The sequence below is a fragment of the Apiospora hydei genome, assembly GCF_038363865.1.
Source record: "Apiospora hydei strain CBS 114990 chromosome Unknown utg000007l_segment0_segment0, whole genome shotgun sequence".
Taxonomy (NCBI): Eukaryota; Fungi; Ascomycota; class Sordariomycetes; order Amphisphaeriales; family Apiosporaceae; genus Apiospora; species Apiospora hydei.
Window position 1 is genome coordinate 3,011,612 of NW_027117366.1, and position 17,817 is coordinate 3,029,428.

The 17,817-nt window shown below is 58.5% G+C and overlaps 4 protein-coding genes across 4 annotated transcripts; 3 read left to right on the forward strand and 1 right to left on the reverse strand.

Moving 5' to 3' along the window:
* Window positions 1–77: 77 nt before the first annotated feature.
* PG997_010047 (uncharacterized protein) lies at window positions 78–1,934 on the forward strand (the record flags this gene model as incomplete). Its single annotated transcript, XM_066814362.1, has 3 exons — window positions 78–290; window positions 393–1,492; window positions 1,760–1,934. The coding sequence occupies 3 exons, from the start codon at window positions 78–80 to the stop codon at window positions 1,932–1,934; spliced, it is 1,488 nt and encodes a 495-aa protein (XP_066666324.1).
* A 1,114-nt stretch (window positions 1,935–3,048) lies between these two features.
* Window positions 3,049–7,500, reverse strand: PG997_010048 (ketoacyl-synt-domain-containing protein; the record flags this gene model as incomplete). Its single annotated transcript, XM_066814363.1, has 4 exons — window positions 3,049–3,685; window positions 3,742–5,437; window positions 5,491–7,332; window positions 7,398–7,500. The coding sequence occupies 4 exons, from the start codon at window positions 7,498–7,500 to the stop codon at window positions 3,049–3,051; spliced, it is 4,278 nt and encodes a 1,425-aa protein (XP_066666325.1).
* An 837-nt stretch (window positions 7,501–8,337) lies between these two features.
* Window positions 8,338–9,460, forward strand: PG997_010049 (uncharacterized protein; the record flags this gene model as incomplete). Its single annotated transcript, XM_066814364.1, has 3 exons — window positions 8,338–8,779; window positions 8,838–9,025; window positions 9,104–9,460. 3 exons carry the CDS (start codon window positions 8,338–8,340, stop codon window positions 9,458–9,460), a joined length of 987 nt encoding a protein of 328 aa, XP_066666326.1.
* A 1,163-nt stretch (window positions 9,461–10,623) lies between these two features.
* PG997_010050 (uncharacterized protein) lies at window positions 10,624–17,572 on the forward strand (the record flags this gene model as incomplete). Its single annotated transcript, XM_066814365.1, has 8 exons — window positions 10,624–10,913; window positions 10,970–11,017; window positions 11,074–12,809; window positions 12,859–15,002; window positions 15,040–16,321; window positions 16,399–17,167; window positions 17,252–17,276; window positions 17,564–17,572. 8 exons carry the CDS (start codon window positions 10,624–10,626, stop codon window positions 17,570–17,572), a joined length of 6,303 nt encoding a protein of 2,100 aa, XP_066666327.1.
* Between the last annotated feature and the right edge of the window lie 245 nt (window positions 17,573–17,817).

Consider the following 17,817-nt stretch of genomic DNA (forward strand, 5'->3'; position numbering starts at 1 on the left):
CACTAATAAGTAGAGGCTGATGCGCATGAGCTATGTATCCTTCACTCCTCCATTGAGATCTGGACATGGCTGCCACCATGGAGTCATTACTGGCGCTCGAACGCACCCACGTCATCCTCGTCACTCTTGCTATCGTATTATCTGCGTATTTCCTCTTTTCTCCCAAGCCCCGACCCCTTCCTGACATACCATGGGTGGGCAAGTCGTCGAGACTGCCCGGCGCCGACACGTGGGCGACACTGGCAAGCTTCATCAGCAGGCGCAAATGGTTTGCCGAAGGCTATGAGAAGGTGAGTTCAGTCTGGCGGTGACATGACAAGTTTATACGTGGAGCATGTTTTTGTTCTGTTCTTTACCCTCTACTTACCTTGCCCTGCCCTGCCCTACCACAGCACTCCCGACGCGGCAAAAGCTTCATCGTGCCCCACCCGCTGGGCGAGAAGCACATCACGCTGCCGCCCGACAAGCTGGGCTGGCTGCTCGAGCAGCCCGACCACGTGGCCAGCGCCGCCGACTTCCACTACGAGATCCTGGCCGGGCGCTACGCCTGGACCGACAGCCGCATCAACCAGATCCTCTTCCACGAGCACGTGATCCACAGGTCCATCACGCGCAAGGACGCGAAGCTCCTCGGCGGCATGTGGGACGAGATCCGCACCGGCGTCGACGAGCTCTGGGGCAAGTCGACGGACGAGTGGCGCGATGTGCGCGTGCTCGACAGCTCGTCGGAGCTGATCCTGCGCGTCGTCAACCGTGCTCTGGTGGGCTTGCCGCTGTGCCGCAACCGCGACTACCTGTCCCATGTCGACTCCTTCACCACCAATGTCCTGCTATGCACCTTTGCCACACAGCTGACCCCGAGCTTCCTGCGCCACATCGTCGGGTATGTGGTCGGCGCCCCTAACCACTGGCACTACCGCCGCGCCGCGCGCTGGACGCTTCCCGTGATCCGCGAGCGCGTGGATATGTTTAGGCAAGTCGACGAGGGCTCCCTCGCCGTCGACGATCTGCCGGAGGACTACATCACCTGGCACATCGCCCTAGCCAGGTCCGAAGGCCGCCCCGCCTCCTTCTTCGCCCCCGACTTCATCGCGCGCTGCCTGATGGCGCTCGAATTCGCCGCCATCAAGACCCCCGCCGCGACGCTGGCCCGCGTCCTCCTCGACGTGTGCGGCTCGGGCGCCCAAAGCGGCTACCTGGAGCGCCTGCGCGACGAGGCCGAACAAGTCTACGCCGCGCACGCGCAGACCTGGTCCAAGCAGACGCTGCGCCGCATGACCTGCACCGACTCCGCGATCCGCGAGAGCATGCGGCTGACCTCGCTGCTCTTCGCGCTGGGGCGCAAGGTCGTGCCCGCCGAGGGCGTGCGCGCGCCGCCGGGCGGCGGCGAGACGTGGGTCGCGCCGCAGGGGTCGTACCTCACGATCAACGCCGCTGACCGCCATCTCGACCCGGACTTGTACCCTGACCCGACGCGGTACGACGCGTTTCGGTTTGTGCGCGAGGCGCAGGCGCAGGGGGAGGGGCTGGAGGGGAGGGGGCGAATCAGGAGTACCTGCGGGCTAGGCGGTTGGGCATGACTAGCACGAGTAAGGACTTTTTGGCGTTTGGCCATGGACGGCATGCTTGGTGAGTTTTTCTTTTTTTCTGTTCACTTTTCGTTGCCGTGCTTTCAAAACTCCGACCGATGTAACAGCGGTGAGGTATTAGATGTGCTTGGTAACTTACTGATGCTGACTGGTTTACTTACTCGTATTAGCCCTGGGCGCTTCCTCGTGGAGCAGATGCTCAAGATGCTGATGGCCTACATGCTGATGCACTACGACATCGAGTACCTGCCGACACGTCCCGCAAACTTCGTGCTCGGTCCGATTAATGTGCCCCCGCCGGGCGCGACGATCAAGGTGCGACGCAGGAAGATTGAGGTGGAGTGAATACAAAAAGGGGGGATGGAAGGTTCGAAGGCGGCAGGAATTCGGAGGTATCCGAAGCTTGCTTGAGTCATGAATAGGGTTTACACCGTGAGTTGCGAGGGGGGGACTTGAACGTGGGCTGGCCATGTCTTCGGCCACGTGCATGCTTGACAGCTGTCGTAACTTTGTACGTGTTTTTGTTTGGCTGTGATTAGTTCAACTTGGTGGGTGAAACTTCTGTTTAGGTGGCGGCGAAGGCAGAATGAAGTCGTATGGGCGAATGCAAACCTGGCATGAAGTCTAAGTTTCCACTCGAATGGTACTTTCGTTGAGAGATGAAAGACTCTTCCACTATTATTGCAAACTTCTTGATGACCATCCGAGAATTTCTGGCGGGATGTTTCACCAGGGCTCAAGACCACGTGGTTGAAGAACTGCCCGAGTCGGGATGTTGTGGTTAAGCTTTTCTCGATTCTTGGAACACGAAGGCCTCAGTTCCTAGTGTCTTGGCACCAGCAACGCTCAGAGCCAAGTCAGGGGTTCAATGCCGACGCTAAAGGGGCCCGCCATCAATCTGGGGTAGCCCCTGTCAGAAAAGGGGCCCCGGAAAACCGAGATGTTGGGTTGGAGTTCTGGGGACTTTCGACAATCATCATACCCACCCGCGGCGGTGTAATAAGGTTTCTCCTCTTAAAATGAAACGTGGAAAAACACTATTATGCAGATTACTGCCTATCTATCTTGCTGCTAACACGTGCATCGACTATTCTACATCTATCGAACCAATATCCTCACATCTCGAAGCCCACGTGCTACAATCCCCGACCAACACCAACGAAAACCCAGACAGAACTCACTCATTTCTTCCCACCACCCTCCCCACCGCGCCACTTCTCCCAGACGCTCTCCACGACCCGCGACAAGGGTGCGTCCGCCATCAGCTCCTCGGCGGCCAGCCGCACCCCCAGGGCGCGATACAGCCAGCTCTGGATCTCGATCACGGTGAGCGAATCAGCGCCGAGCGCGTGCAGCGCACGTGTCGGGGCCACGTCAGCGACCAGCATGTGCAGCGCGGCCGCGATGGCCGCGAAGAAGGCGGTCGAGATCTGCCCCTTGGCGTCGGGGGCGCCGCGGTCTAGGTGCAGGAGGGGGCGGTGGGGCGTCCTGCTGCTGCTGTGGTGGTGGATGTGGTGGGCTGTTGTCGGTTGGAACCAGCTGTCTGGTTGTAATTGGTGTCCAATGCGTTGAGAGCCGTGAACTTCGGGCCGTCGAGGAAAAAGGGGCGGGCGAGGCCGGCGGCGGCGGCGGCGGCGGCGGTGGGGAGCCCCATGATGGGCTGTGTGGGCGTCTGCCCGGCCATGGCGGCGTGCAGGAGGGCACGCATCTCGTACTCGCGCAGACCGAAGCCGGGCTCCCAGTCCTTCAAGGGCCCCGTGGCTCCGTGTTGCGCGAGGTAGCCGACATCGCGCATGATGCCGAGGCGGAGGCTGACGGCGTGCAGGCCGCGGGCGCGCCGCAGCTCGTGGGCCAGCGCGTCCTGGTAGGCGCAGGCGGCGACGTAGTTGGCCTGGGTGCGGTTGCCGAAGACGGCGGTGAATGAGGAGAGCATGATGAAGAAGGGCTGTGGCCGCGGGTCGAGGTTCGCGGCGAGGTTGGCGCTGCCTTGGACTTTGGGCCGGAGGGCTTCTTGCCACTGCTGGTGCGTCATCTTTTGGAAGGAGACGTCGCGCAGGACCATGGCGCATTGGATTACGCCCTTGATCGGGGGTGTTCTTGACGGCATTGCTGCAGAGCGGACCGGAGAGATCGCGGGTCTGAGATGTCGCACTTGTAGGCGGAGACGGAAACGTGCCGCTGGCGTAGGTCGGATAGGAATTTCTCGGTGTCGGGAGATGCTGTGGGAGATCGAGAGAGGAAACAGATATGTCGAGCGCCCAGGTCGACCATGAACGTGGCAATGTTTCGACCTAACCCTCCAAGACCACCGGCCAGTACGTATGTAGCATTAGGCTGAAGCCGGAAATCAGGGGTTTGTGGGGGTATTGGTGTGCCCAGGGGTTGCTGCGGGAGGAAGTTCTGCAGAACGCTGTCTAGGGCGACATCCTCGTTCACGCGCGGAACCGACAGCACGCCTTGCGATTCGCGGAACTCCATGTCCGGGGTATCGGATGCTGCAAGCCGCGCGATGATGCTACCCAGATCCGCGATGCGAGAGGCATAGGGCGGTGCGACCTGCAAAGAGCGGAACTGGAGACCTGGGGTTTCGCTGCGAAGGGTCTGCGCCAGCGCTGGGACGATGCTTCCCGCGGGCGTGATCAGCGAGAGCCATAGCATGGACTTTGCATCTGACACGACTCTCTGGAGGGCAGCGACGTCTCCGACGGAGGCATTGTCAAAGATAGGGGCGTCCAGCTCGACCAGCGAGATGCACTTGCGCCCTTGTGTCGCTTTACCGATGGCGGGCCAGGCTGCTGTTTCCACGTGGTAACCCGAAGACCGCAAGCGTTGGGTTACCAAACCAGATAACGCACGGAGAGTCTGGGTTGGTCTCTGGGGCAGGAGAAGAGTGACGTCCTTCGGCTCATCATCTGCTAACTTTGGTGAAAACTCGGGGGCCGGCTGCCAGTCCAAGGAAAAGCAGATGCGACGAGGCGCACAGTAGGCCTTTACAGACTTTGAAGTGTGTTGATCGCCCAATACTGAGCCGATAGCATTATATGTATCCTCATGTCGCCATGAATAAGGGGGCAGATCCACAATCAGGCTAGGCTGACGACCATCAGTAGGCTCATTCAACTTAGCCATGTTCACGCGCACACCGAGAGAGAAAAGCTGACCAGCAGCCGCGTACGCCGTCGCCGCCGAGTTCTTGCCCCGACCGAGCAAGGATATATACTCGAATGATAACCCTGACGATGCGGAGCAAGTGGTGAAGATGCGTTTCAAAGGGGCTTGCATGGTGTGATGCGGCCCAACCTCCACGAAGATCCTCTCGCGTTCGGGGAAGGCAGTCAGCAGGTTGGTGACCGCCTCGGAGAACTTGACTTGGGAGACGATGTTCTTGACCCAATACTTGGGCCCGAGATCTTTAGCGTCAATCGCCTTCCCCGTGACGGCGGAGAACATGGCACAACCTTGGTTGCCATTGCTCGGCGCGATGGCTGAGATGGCCTCGAGATAATTGGGGGCCATCGACTCCATATGACGGGAATGGTACGCCACGTCCACGCGGAGCCGCTGACTGCAGACGCCACGGCTTTGGAGATGCGTCTCGAGAGAGTCAAGGCTGGCGCTGTCTCCAGCAAGTGTGACGTTATTGGGCGAGTTGATACATGCGACTACGACCTTGCTCAAAGCGTGCTGGCTGATGATGGAGTTTGCCTCGGTTTCCGACAAGCCCACAGCCATCATCGTTCCCTCTTTCTCCGACTCAAACGCGCCACATGAGTAGGCAATCGTCCACGCATCACTTTGAGTCAATGCGCCGAGGCAGTACGCGCCTGCAATTTCACCGCTTGAATGCCCTGGTCGCACTTGTTAGTCAATGCTTCCCGCCCGGGTCTTCATTATCACGTACCAATGATCCAGTCTGGTTTGACGCTCCACTCATCCAGAAGGTCGACAAGAGCCATCTGCAGCACTGTCGTCAGGGGCTGAGAGAAGGCATGTTCATCGATGCAGGACTCTGGTTCGTCGCGGAACAGCTCGTCCACTGCAGACCACGGGCAGTGTAAAACGTCGCGGAAGTACTGCTCCGCCTCATCAATGCTCGCACGGAACGTCGCGGACTCTTGATACAACTCCCGACCCATTTGCGGCCACTGCGCGCCTTGCCCGGTGAAGATGAAGCAGAGACCTGCGTCACCCAAGGCTCGCTTGCTGTGCGACGTGGTGCTTTTCATGGCAACCTCAGCCGCCCCTTTTAGCTCTGAGAGTGAGGACGCTGTGATCGAGGTTCGCCATGTGAAGTGGGAGCGTCGCTGATCAAGTGTATACGCTAGGTCAGCGAGTATATCTTCATTGTGAGCTTCTTCCTCAATGGCCGAGCACCACTCGGCCAAGGACGCCAATTGGCTTTGTACCCCTTTTTCATTATTGGAACTGAGATTGAGAAGGAAGCGTTTCGGGCGTGAAGAAGCTGCATCGCTCGCATCAGGCGATGCGCGTACTTCTAGCTGGTCTGCAGCTGCGGTCCAGACCGGAGGTCTCACGACCTGAGCATCGCGAAGCAGACCCCTTATCTGCAAATAGTGATGCGACTCGTCGATTATGGCATGCGCATTCGTTCCGCCATAGCCCGTCGAGCACACGCTGATTCTCCGAGAGTCGCAATCCGACGGCCAGGGAGTGAGTTGGGTGGGGATCTCGAGATTCCATTCGTCTAGTCGCAGATTAGGATTGAGCTGCGTCAGATAAATGTTAGGTGGGATCAAGCCACTCTCCAAGATGAGGACGCTCCTTATGACACTAGCCAGGCCCGCCGTGGCTTCGGTATGCCCGATGCCGGCCTTTCCTGACCCGACAATTACCTGCTTCCCGCTGTCGGCGCCTCGGGCTTGCGCGATGACCTTCCCAATCGCTTCTAGTTCCACAGGGTCTCCGGCCTGGGTTCCTGTCCCGTGGGCGTCGACGTAGGCGGTTCCGGTGACGGGGAGGCCGGCCAATTCATACGTCTTCTTCATGAGCGCCACCTGGGCTTCGACGCTGGGTAGCGTGATGCCCTTCATCCTGCCATTCTGGTTGACGCCTGTCCCGCGTATCACGGCGCGGATGGGGCTCTTTTCCGCCACTGCGGTCGAGACCCGTTTGAGCACCAGGGCCGCGATCCCTTCGCCTCGACCGTACCCATCACCAGTGGCGTCGAACGACTTGCACTTTCCGCTGCTTGACAGGAAATTCTGCATTCCCAAATACGTGAACATATCCGGACACAGAATGACGTTGGCCCCCGCCACGAGCGCCATATCCGACTCGCCACGACGCAGACTCTCGCAAGCTTCGTGGAGCGCCACCATAGTCGACGAGCACGCCGTGTTGATCGTGAGACTGGGCCCTCTCAGATCAAAGAACCACGACAACCGGTTCGAGAGCAGCGTGGTCCCCGTGCCCGTGGCGGCGTACGTCGGCGCGTTCTGGAGATCGCGCGCCATCATGTCGCGGTAGTCGCAGGCCCATTGCGCCGCGTAGACGCTCGTGTTGGAGCCCGAAACGGCCTCGAGCGTCAGGCCGGCCGACTCGAAGGCTTCGTAGGCGACTTCCAGCATGAGTCGCTGCGAGGGGTCCATGGCCTTGGCCTCCTTGGGCGAGATGCCGAAGAAGGAGGCGTCGAATTTGTAGACGTCATCCTGTAGATAGTATCCTGGGTGTGATGATGATGATGAAGCAGCGTCATCAAAACGTGCTCTGGGGCTAAAGGCACCTGACGAATTACTATTAGTCCTAGATTCTCATGACCTTTTGGTGTTCAGACGGGGCGTGCCATACTCTTGCCTTGACGCAGGTGGTCCCAATATCCGTTCACGTCCTTGGCATCTCCCGCAAAGCGACAAGACAGGCCAACAATGGCGATATCAACTTCTGATGCCATGATCAGCTAGCCATAGATTTTGGCATTAAGTGAAGTTCAATACGTCTTAGCTAGCTACCAATGGGGTATTGTGCCATTTATCGTAAATTAATATAGCGATTGTAATCACAGTGGCACACGTTTTCTCCATCAAGATCAGTCTTCCGCACAAGTCACTGTGCCGGATATGGCAGCGCTGCCCAGGTCGTTTGGTGGGAAGTGTACTACCCAGGCAAGAGAATGATGTACATACTCCATGCCAGCTGCAGGGCTGCGGTGCTTGCTGGGAACGTGTGCCATGGCAGCGGTAAGGGAAGGGCGGATATAACCGTCACAGCGGTGGAGTATCTTTCAACTAGAGCCGATGGGCACTGACCGGGGTACCAGGGCGGTTGTATTTTTCGGTGGGCTGGAATCTGCAACTGTTGCAGATTCGAAGACTGCAATGCAACCTCTGTATATACCATGCGTAGGTCGTCTCCACCGGAAGGATAGAGGGGGCTCTGAGGCGACTCTTCGTGCGATCCTCATCCCATATCTTGTCCACCAGCCAGGCCTGTCCCTAGCCTGGTGCCGCCGGGGGCCGCCGTAAAGCAGCACCGAAGCTTCGGCAGCCTACTACGCCTATGGATTGGCGCACGTGTCTCTGGATAGGTCGAATAGCCAGATGCCGATTAATTGGGGCGTGGTACGATCATTGGCCTTCCGTGCGATATATGGTGATGGCAAGATAAGTTAGACGACGGCGACCAAGTATTCAAAAAGCTGGTGGTGACGCTCGACTCTCTTCGATCTTCGATCCATCACTCAGAGCACATACACTTCTCAAATCTCTACTTACTAGTAATCATCGTCAAAATGGCCAGTAGCAACCCGACTTGCGGTGTCTTCACCTTTGTGGAGCCCGATCTGTCCGTCTCGGCCCATGACCGGCCCATGTTTGCCGCTCCCGACACCAAGACCAGTGTCGAGGAGAAGCTGGTCCTGCATGACTTCCGCACCGCAACCGATGTGGCCCGCGGTGCAGAGGGCTTGGACGTCCAAGGTTTCACTTTCATTAACCACAAGTCGGCGCTGGACACCGAGCTTCTCCTGAACGGCACCAACATAGAGGTCGTCGAGGAGACGTACGCACAGGAAGCCCTCAACCTGGCGCTCGAGATTACCGGCGCTAAGCGAGGTATCGTCCACAATGTCGTGTTCCGGCGCAGACTCTCGCCGGGTGAGCCGGATCTGTCCAGTCTGTTTCCCAAGGGAGACAGTTCTGCTCCCGAGAAAGCCCCTGGCAGGAAGATCTTAGGTTAGTCGTCCATATATGATCAATCTCAATGCGCTCCCGGTACTAAAGAATCATGCAGTGCCTTCTCCCCAAGGTCCGGCCCGACAGATGCATATCGACCTTTCTTTGGAAGGACTTGAGCAGACGCTCCGCTACTGCCGGCGCGACATTGCCGAGTTCGCGGCCCCCGTACTGGCGGCGCAGGATCGTCGTGCAGCAGGCGACAAGGACGTCAAAGTCCCGCGATTTGCCGCCTACAGTATCTGGGTGAGTTGAGCGAACCTACACCATGCAAGGGAGTGAGGGAGTTGGAGAATCATTGCTGACCAATGCGACCGTTTGCAGCGCGCCCTGAGAACCGTGAAGCGCGACCCGATTGCCGTCTGCGACTGGCGCAGCCTCGACAAGAAGTCAGATCTCGTGCCCACGGAGAACCGCAAGCCGAGCGAGATCAACGCGTGCGGCTACTATATCGGCGGCGCCATGGGCGGTCTCCCGCCCAAGAACCCGCAGAACCAGCGCTGGTACTGGATGCCCAACCAGACGCCCGAGGAGGTGACCATCATCAAGTTCGCCGACTCAGCGTCCGTGAACCCGGCCGTGGCAGCGGGCTGCTTGCATGGGTCGCCTGAGGTGCCTGGCACCGAGGAGGAGGAGACGCGGTGCAGCGTGGAGACGCGCGTGTATCTTTTCTGGGAGTAGAGCACAACTGCCACGTGGGGGGGAGGGGGCACGGAAGACTGGGAATGCCTTAGAGAAATTAGTCTAGTACGCAGCTTACGAGGACTATGAAACAAAAACAACAAGATATTCGTTTACATATTGTGCATATGTTATTTGTGCCAAACAATTTCCAGCGTAGTCAAGTTCTCTCCTTTCCTGCAATGGTACTGACTGTATTTTGGCTGAAGGTTTACCTATGTCTGGAAGTCCTGGGTTCTCTGCTATTGCTGACCTTAGCTGGATGTTCGAGACTACAGAACATGGGACCGCTAACTACACCCCGCCCTTCAGCGCTAGATGCGGGGCAGAAGCCTGCACACAACCACCTATAGCGAGGTGCCCCCTGGGCCCCCATAACCACTTGCAAGTAGAACACCCCGGGTTGCACTGTAGCCTGCTCAGAAGCCTGCTATCGGGCTGAGAAGAAATATATCGCACCACCCATTTGATCGTCCAGCACTGAGGGGCCTGACCGGGGACCTGGTAAGCCACTCACCTTCCAGGCGATAACACTACCACGTCAAGAATATGCACTTCTCCGAGACCCTGGTTCGAAAAGATCAAGTCCCTGTTTGAAATGAACTGTGACATGACTCGATCTCGATGCAATGTCGGCAAGAACAAGCTCAAAGCTTCAGGGTCTATCCCGTGACAAAGTTTATGCGCTTGTTTTCCCTGCAACCGAACGCACATCATCTCTATCTTCTGCTACTGCACTCTGGAAACGTCCCCTGCCATCGACTTTACTACGATACGGTGTGCATACATACACGATTGATGACTAAGGGCGTCAGGGGCCGGGACACAAATCCCTGCGCGCCCAGACACGTGCTCGTATGTCGACGGCTGAAATGTCGCCAACCCGCCAGACTTATCCCTTCTCCACCGACTGCCATGTGCTGTAATGGTTGGACTCAACTGCCCGATCGTCGTCGTCGTAGGCCGTGTCGATATCCACGCACGGCAACACCGCTCAATGCTCCACGACTATACAGCTCCTCGTCGAGGAACCTGCCGAGATGAGGCTCTCGGCGACCACAGCAACCCGTCGACGGGCCAAGACTCGGACGCCTTATATATGATGTAGTTGGCGGATTGGTCAACAGCATGATCACGCAGGACGAGTTCAACACATCATCACCATGCAGTCGGCCACAGTACTGCTGTTTGGCGACCAGCTGGCGTCCAAGACGTCGGCCGTTAACAGGCTCTATGAGATAGCAAAGACAAGACCCAGCCTGCGAGCGTTTCTGCGCGACGCCACCGACGTGGTGCAGTGTTTACGCCAGGACTTACACCCCTGTGAGCGCCAACTCTACGGCGACTTTGCCGACATCCGTGACCTTACCTACCGCCACGAGTCGGCAGAACATCTGAACGAGGCCGTTGGCACTACTCTAATCACCATCATCCAACTGGGCGAGCTTTTGCTGTGAGTATCGAATCCACCTGTACGTGTGAGTAAATCAGCTGACCGTGACGGGAAAGGCTTACAGAAGATGAACCGACCATCATCCAACTGGGCGAGCTTTTGCTGTGAGTATCGAATCCACCTGTACGTGTGAGTAAATCAGCTGACCGTGACGGGAAAGGCTTACAGAAGATGAACCGACCATCCTTAACGCCGATAGCCAGACATACGGGATCGGCGTCTGCATCGGGCTGCTGGCCGCGGCGGTAGCAGCAACGGCCACCACAGCCCGCGATGTCACGCGACTCGGTCTGGAATGTGTAGCCATCAGCTTCCGCCTCGGCATTGAGCTGTGGCGGCGGACGCGGTCCGTCGAGGACTCGCCCGAATCCTGGGCCTGCACATTCGTCGGCATCGATGCCGCCCAAGTCCAGGAACGACTGGATCTCTTCAACCAAGACTGCCACCGTCTACGGGCAGCGTATATCGGCGTGCAGGCTTCAACATGGGCTACCGTATTCGCCCCGCCTGCAACGTTGAAGCGCCTTATGGAGTCGGAGCACTTCAGCCAGGTCTCGACATCCCGTCTCGCGTCCGCGATCGCAGTACACGCCGCTCATCTGCCTATACTGGACGTTGACCGGATACTGGGGACATCGCCGCTTCTCGACACCCCCGCTCGTTGCGAGGGCGTCTTTTCTTCCAATACATGCGAGCCCTTCACAGCCTCGACGCTCCGGGACCTACTCAGTCTGATTGTCGCAGACATTGCTCAACATCCGTTGTACCTAGAAGAGACGATCAAGAACGTCGCCAGCTCACTGCAGGGAAACACGAATGCACGACTGCTGACTGTGGGCCCCACCCACTCGGTCTCGTTCGTACAGCGCGAGCTGCAACGCATCGTCCCGACCGTCACCGTCTCTCAAATCAACATTGATGATGAGAACAGCTCAGAAGAATACCGCCGTGGCTCCGATCGTGTGGCCATCGTCGGCATGTCAGGCCGCTTCCCTGGCAGCGACAGTATCTCCGAACTGTGGGAGCTTCTTCTGTCCGGTCGGTCTGCACACCAGCGAATTCCGGAATCGAGGTTTCCCATCGACGACTTCCTCGATCCGTCCTGCGAGGCCCCCATGGCCGTGTCGACGACGTTCGGGTGCTTCCTGAAGAACCCCGGCGAGTTCGACAACCTCCTTTTCTCCATTTCTCCCCGAGAAGCTGTGCAGATGGACCCAGTCCAAAGGCTCCTGCTCATGACCACCTACGAAGCACTGCAGATGGCGGGCTACTCGCCTGATGCGACCGCGTCGACCCTCCGCGCTCACATGGCCACGTTTTTGGGCCAGTCGGCCGAAGAGTGGAAAGCCATCAACGACCAAGAAGGCATCGACACACACTACATTCCCGGAACAATGCGCTCGTTCGCCCCTGGCCGCTTGAGCCACTACTTTCGCTGGGGCGGCGGCATTACGAGCATCGACACCGCGTGCTCGGCCAGCGCCACGGCCGTCCACCTCGCATGTAACGCTCTGCTTTCCCGTGAGGTCGACTGTGCCATCGCCGGCGGTGGCCACGTCTGCGTTGCGCCTGAGCTGTACTCCGGCCTGAGTAAGGGCGGCTTCTTGTCTAAGACTGGCCCTTGCAAAACCTTCTCTGATGATGCCGACGGGTATTGTCGCGGCGAGGCCGTGGGCGTAGTGGTGCTAAAGCGCCTCGAGGATGCGGTGCGGGAGAAGGACAACATTCTCGCCGTACTTCGAGACACCGCAAGGAACACTAATGCGGGAGCGACAGGATCGATTACGTTCCCCTCGAGCACCGCGCAGGCCGATTTGTACCGCACCATTCTGCAGAGTAACGGCGTGGGACCGAATGAAATCTCTTATGTGGAATGCCACGGCACCGGAACTCAAGGTATGGCAACTATAACCCTACATCATTCCAAAATGCTAACTCTCTACAGCTGGCGATGCCGCCGAGTTGAGTGCCATCATTGACACATTCAGCGCGAGCCGACCAAGTGACTTCCCTCTCCACATCGGCGCCTTGAAGGCTGCCATTGGTCACGCCGAAGGAGCCGCCGGCGTGTCGTCGCTGATCAAGGCCATATTAATCATGCAAAAACGAATCATTCCGCCTCAACCCAACTGGCCATTCAAGATCAACCACAAGTTCCCTGATCTGGACGAGGCACATATCAAAGTCGCCGACGGGACCGCGCCGCTGCGGCCCTCGCGAGATGGCAATGGCTTGGCCAAGATCATCGTCAATAGCTTCGACGCCGCGGGCGGCAATGTGAGCATGTTGATTGAAGAAGCGCCGGAGGTCTCCGAGTGGAGGGCTGAGGACCAGCGTCCGCACCACGTCGTCGCCTGCTCCGGCCGAACACGCGCATCCCTTGAGGCAAATGAGGCGCGCCTGAAGGAGTATCTGCTCCAACACCTGGACACGGACTTGGCCAGCCTGGCGTATACCACTACGGCGAGGAGGATGCACGAGCTCCACCGGTCCGCACATGTGGTAGAATCCGTCCAAGACCTGCTCAGCAAGTTTGGTACCGGTTACAAGGCGCCGTTGAAGGACGCGCAGTTGATGTTCTCCTTCACCGGTCAAGGATCCGTCTACACGGGAATGGGCGCAGAACTATACCATACAATGCCATCTTTCCGCGCCACTCTGGATTCGTTCCAGGATCTGTGCGATGCGCAAGACCTCGATCGCTTCCTTGATCTTATCATCGGTGCACAGGATGTGGCCACAGCTACGGCATGCCAGACGCAACTTGCACTAGTGTCACTGGAAATCGCCATGGCCCAACTTCTTGGTTCTCTCGGCTTACAGCCGACTCTGGTCATGGGCCACTCACTAGGCGAATACGCAGCCCTCTGTGTGGCAGGCGTCCTCTCCGTTAGCGACATGCTCTACCTCGTCCACACGCGCGCCACTCTGATCCAAGAACACTGCACTGCACACACTTACTCTATGTTGGCGGTCAACATGGCGCATGATGATGCCGTAGACTTGCTCCGCGAGTTCAAGTGCCCGACATGCCAGATCGCATGCATCAACGCACCGGGCATGACGGTCATCAGTGGAACTAATGAAGAGCTGGCCACGTTGCAATCAACGCTGCAGGCCCGCGGCGTGAAGTCTTCACTGCTCAAGGTTCCGTACGGTTTCCATTCTAGTCAGCTTGAGCCAGTCCTGGAGCAATTTGAGGAGGCTGCGCGTAAGGTGCACTTCAATGCGCCCCGCATTCCAGTTGCGTCAACGCTGCTCGGTGAGGTCGTGCGCGACGACGGCATCTTCAACGCCGCCTACCTCCGTCGCCAGATGCGTGAGCCAGTGAACTTCCTGGGTGCGGTACATGCGTGCGAGGAGCAGAGACTGCTGCAAGTCAACACTGTAGCTCTTGAGCTCGGCCCTCATCCCGTCTGCACGGCGCTCCTGGCCAAGTCTTGCTCTACCAAGGACCTGACCACCTTGAGCAGTCTCCAGCAGGGTCAGGACGGCTGGCGGAGCTTTTCGAACTACCTCGCCGCGCTCCATACTGCAGGCCTGCCTATCAACTGGCGCGAGTTCCATCGCGACTCGGAGCCCTGCCTGCGCCTTCTGGATTTGCCCGCGTACGCCTTCGACGCCAAGACGTACTGGGTGCCGTACAAGACCAGACGCGCGATCCAAATCCCAGCAGAGGTAACCGCGCCCGCGCATCAATCGCTGCCGTACTCATTCTTGCAACGCCTGGACAGTCTAACCTCGGAAGATGGGAAGACGGAGGCGAGATTCACTTCGAGCTCGACGCATCCCGAGCTGACGGTTGCCATTCAAGGGCACATTGTGGGCGGCGTCGTCCTCTGCCCGGCCAGTGTATTCGTGGAAATGGCGCACACAGCAGTATTCTACATCCTGAAATCTACAGGTCTCGCTGACGAAGGCTTCCACCTTGAGGTCGCCGATCTACAGATGACGCACGCCCTCGTTGTGCACGCGAGGGACGAAGAGCATCTGATCCACATCGACTGCAGTTTGGAAGACACCGATACGGAAGTCGCCGTGACCTTTTTCTTCCACAGGCCCGACTGGCGCCTCGGCCAGCCACGGCCTGTGCAAGGTTCGCTTCAGCGCCCAACGCCCATCCAAGGTCCAGCAATGGGGCTTCATGGAGAATCTCGTCCGACGCCGCGTGACGAACCTGCTCGAGACGGCCAAGGGCGGCCCTACGCACCGCATCTCGCGCGACCTGTTCTACAAGCTATTCGAGGCCGAGGTTGACTACGGCAAGCCGTATCAGTGCATCGAGGAGGCGTACCTGCCGCCCGACTTCCAGGACGCCGTGGCCGCGTGCGTGTTGGACGACAGCACGGGGAGCCAGGGCCAATTCACCTGCAACCCGTTTACCATGGACGGGATCGTGCACTTGTCGGGCTTCTTGCTCAATGCCGACCCGGCTAAGCCAAAGGACGTGATCCATATATCTAACCGCATTGGGTCTTTCCAGCTGCTTGCCCCCATCGCCAATCGCACGCACTGCATGTGCTACGCTACGGTGCGCGAACAGTCAGCTAAGGGCTTGACTGTTTGCGATGTCTACGTCTTTGACCAGGATGGCCTGATCGCACTCTGCACCGGTATCACGTTCCAGCGCATGACTAAGGAGATCTTCTCGATCGTCATCGGGGGCCACGCGAATGCCGGTTCTCCTGCTGCCGCGCCGGCACCAAAGATTATCGCTGCACCACTTTCAAATCGCGGGCGGAGACTTCGGGACTTCCCTGACCCGCCTTCTTCGTCGCAAGGCGCGGCTGTACGAACCTCGCAGCCCGATGTACCGAACCACGCCGACACCTTGCTCAGCATCGTCGCGAAGCGTACGGGTGTTAGTTTGGACGAGCTGGAGCCGACGACGGACTTTACTGACATCGGTGTGGATTCCCAGATGAGCATCGCCATCACCTCCGATCTCCAGAAGCAGACGGGCGTGCAACTCCCGGCGGCCTTCTTCCTTACCTACACCACTGTGGCGGAGGCCAGAAAGCAACTGGGCGCTACGGAACCCGCGAAGGCAAAGCCGACGCCAAGCAAAGCGGCTGCCGAGTCGCCGGTAACGAAGCAGTCCAGCTCGGGCCCTAGGGATGTTCGTCGTGGCACTTCATCCTCATCGACCGAACGTCGGAGCGAAATCCTGCTCCAGATCGTGGCCAGCGCACTCGGCATGGCCCCAGGTGACTTCGCCGATGTTGGCGACTTTGAAGCTGCTGGTGTCGATTCCATGCTGAGCATTAAGGTCATGTCGCAGTACAAGCAGAAGACGGGCCAGGAGCTACCCGCCTCGTTCTTCCTCAATCACCCGACAGTGGCTGACGTCGAAGCCGAGCTGGATGGTGACGTGCGCGGCGCCGACACCGATATTACCGTTTCCTCTAGTTCTAGCAGCAGTAGCGGTAGCATGGTCATTCTCACGCCCCCGCCGAAATCACCTCCAACGCGGTCCTGATCCAAGGCAACCCGGACTCCAAGCTGCGGCCCGTCTTCATGATCGCCGACGGCCACGGCTCGGCCGACGCCTTCGTGCACCTGGCGCCGCTGGAGAACAACCAGCGCCTCTACGCGCTAGAGTCGCCCTTCATCGACGACCCGGACGCCTTCGACATGTCCATCCCCGACCTCGCCAAGGTCTTCATCCGCACCATCCGCCGCTTGCAGCCACGCGGGCCCTACCTGATCGGCGGCCGCTCCGCCGGCGCCGCCTACGCCTACGAGGTCGCGTACCAGCTCGCCGTGGTCGAGCGCGAGCCGCTCTCGGGTTTGTTGCTGATCGATATGCGGGTGCCCCGCGCGATCCCGCAGGCCCGCCACATCGACACCGCCTTCGTCGCGCGCGCCTGGAAGGTCATCGTCGAGCACACCAAGGTCTTGCTCGACCCGGGCGACCTCGCCCACGCGGCCGCGACCATCAAGGCGCTGCACTCGTACACGCCGCGGCCCTTCCCGGCGTCGTGCCCGCAGCTGCGGCCGCGGCGCGTCGCCGTCGTCTGGGCTCGCTGGGGCGTCAACGAGAACCCGGACCAGACGCTGCGGGATGCGGGCGTGCAGCGGGCCGCGGCCATGGGCCCGACGCTCGGCGAGGCGGCGGACCCGGCGGGCGTGAGCCTTGCGGACTTCGAGGCGGAGTTCAAGTCTTGGTTCTGGGGGGCGCGGTCGACGTTTGAGGCGAATGGGTGGGATGCGCTGCTCGGTGGGGGAGGTGCGGGTGCACACGGTGGATGGAGGTATGTTCTTTCCCTAACATTTTCTTCTTCTTCTCTTCCTCTGTTATGTTTCAATGGGATATACGATTAACATGTGGACTGTAGATCACTTCTGTATGATGAAGCCGCCGTACGTGCGCTCGTTGAATGCTGTGGTAACTCGCGAGATTGCGGAGATGGAGAGACTGAAGTAAATATGTATCTATGTCTGTGTATAACCTGTTTGCGGGTTCTACTGAATTTGTCGGCAAAGGATACGAGCCTAATCTTGCTTTATGGTCGATGTATTTATCCATTCTGGTTTGGGGTTTGGGTACGATCTCTATTATTGTCTTCTTCTTCTACTTGATTCTCCATGTACATGATCTGGCAATGTATAAACGTGCGGAGTGTTTGCATGATAAAACAACAGATTAGACTCCGTAATCTCGCCCGGGTAGACAATATTCATACTACATCAGCGTCATGTCTATGGACAACATCAATGTTACCGCGGCATTCATCCTTGCCCAACCGTCGACGTGCTCCCCTTTTGAATCGGTGAGCTCTACGGAAGCCGATCTTATGATGAATCTAAGACAGTCATCCATATATTGAGAGAAAGGTAAGAATATACTAGACGTACGAGAGAAGAAGATAAAGGGGATACTAAAGGCGGACGGATACAGTGT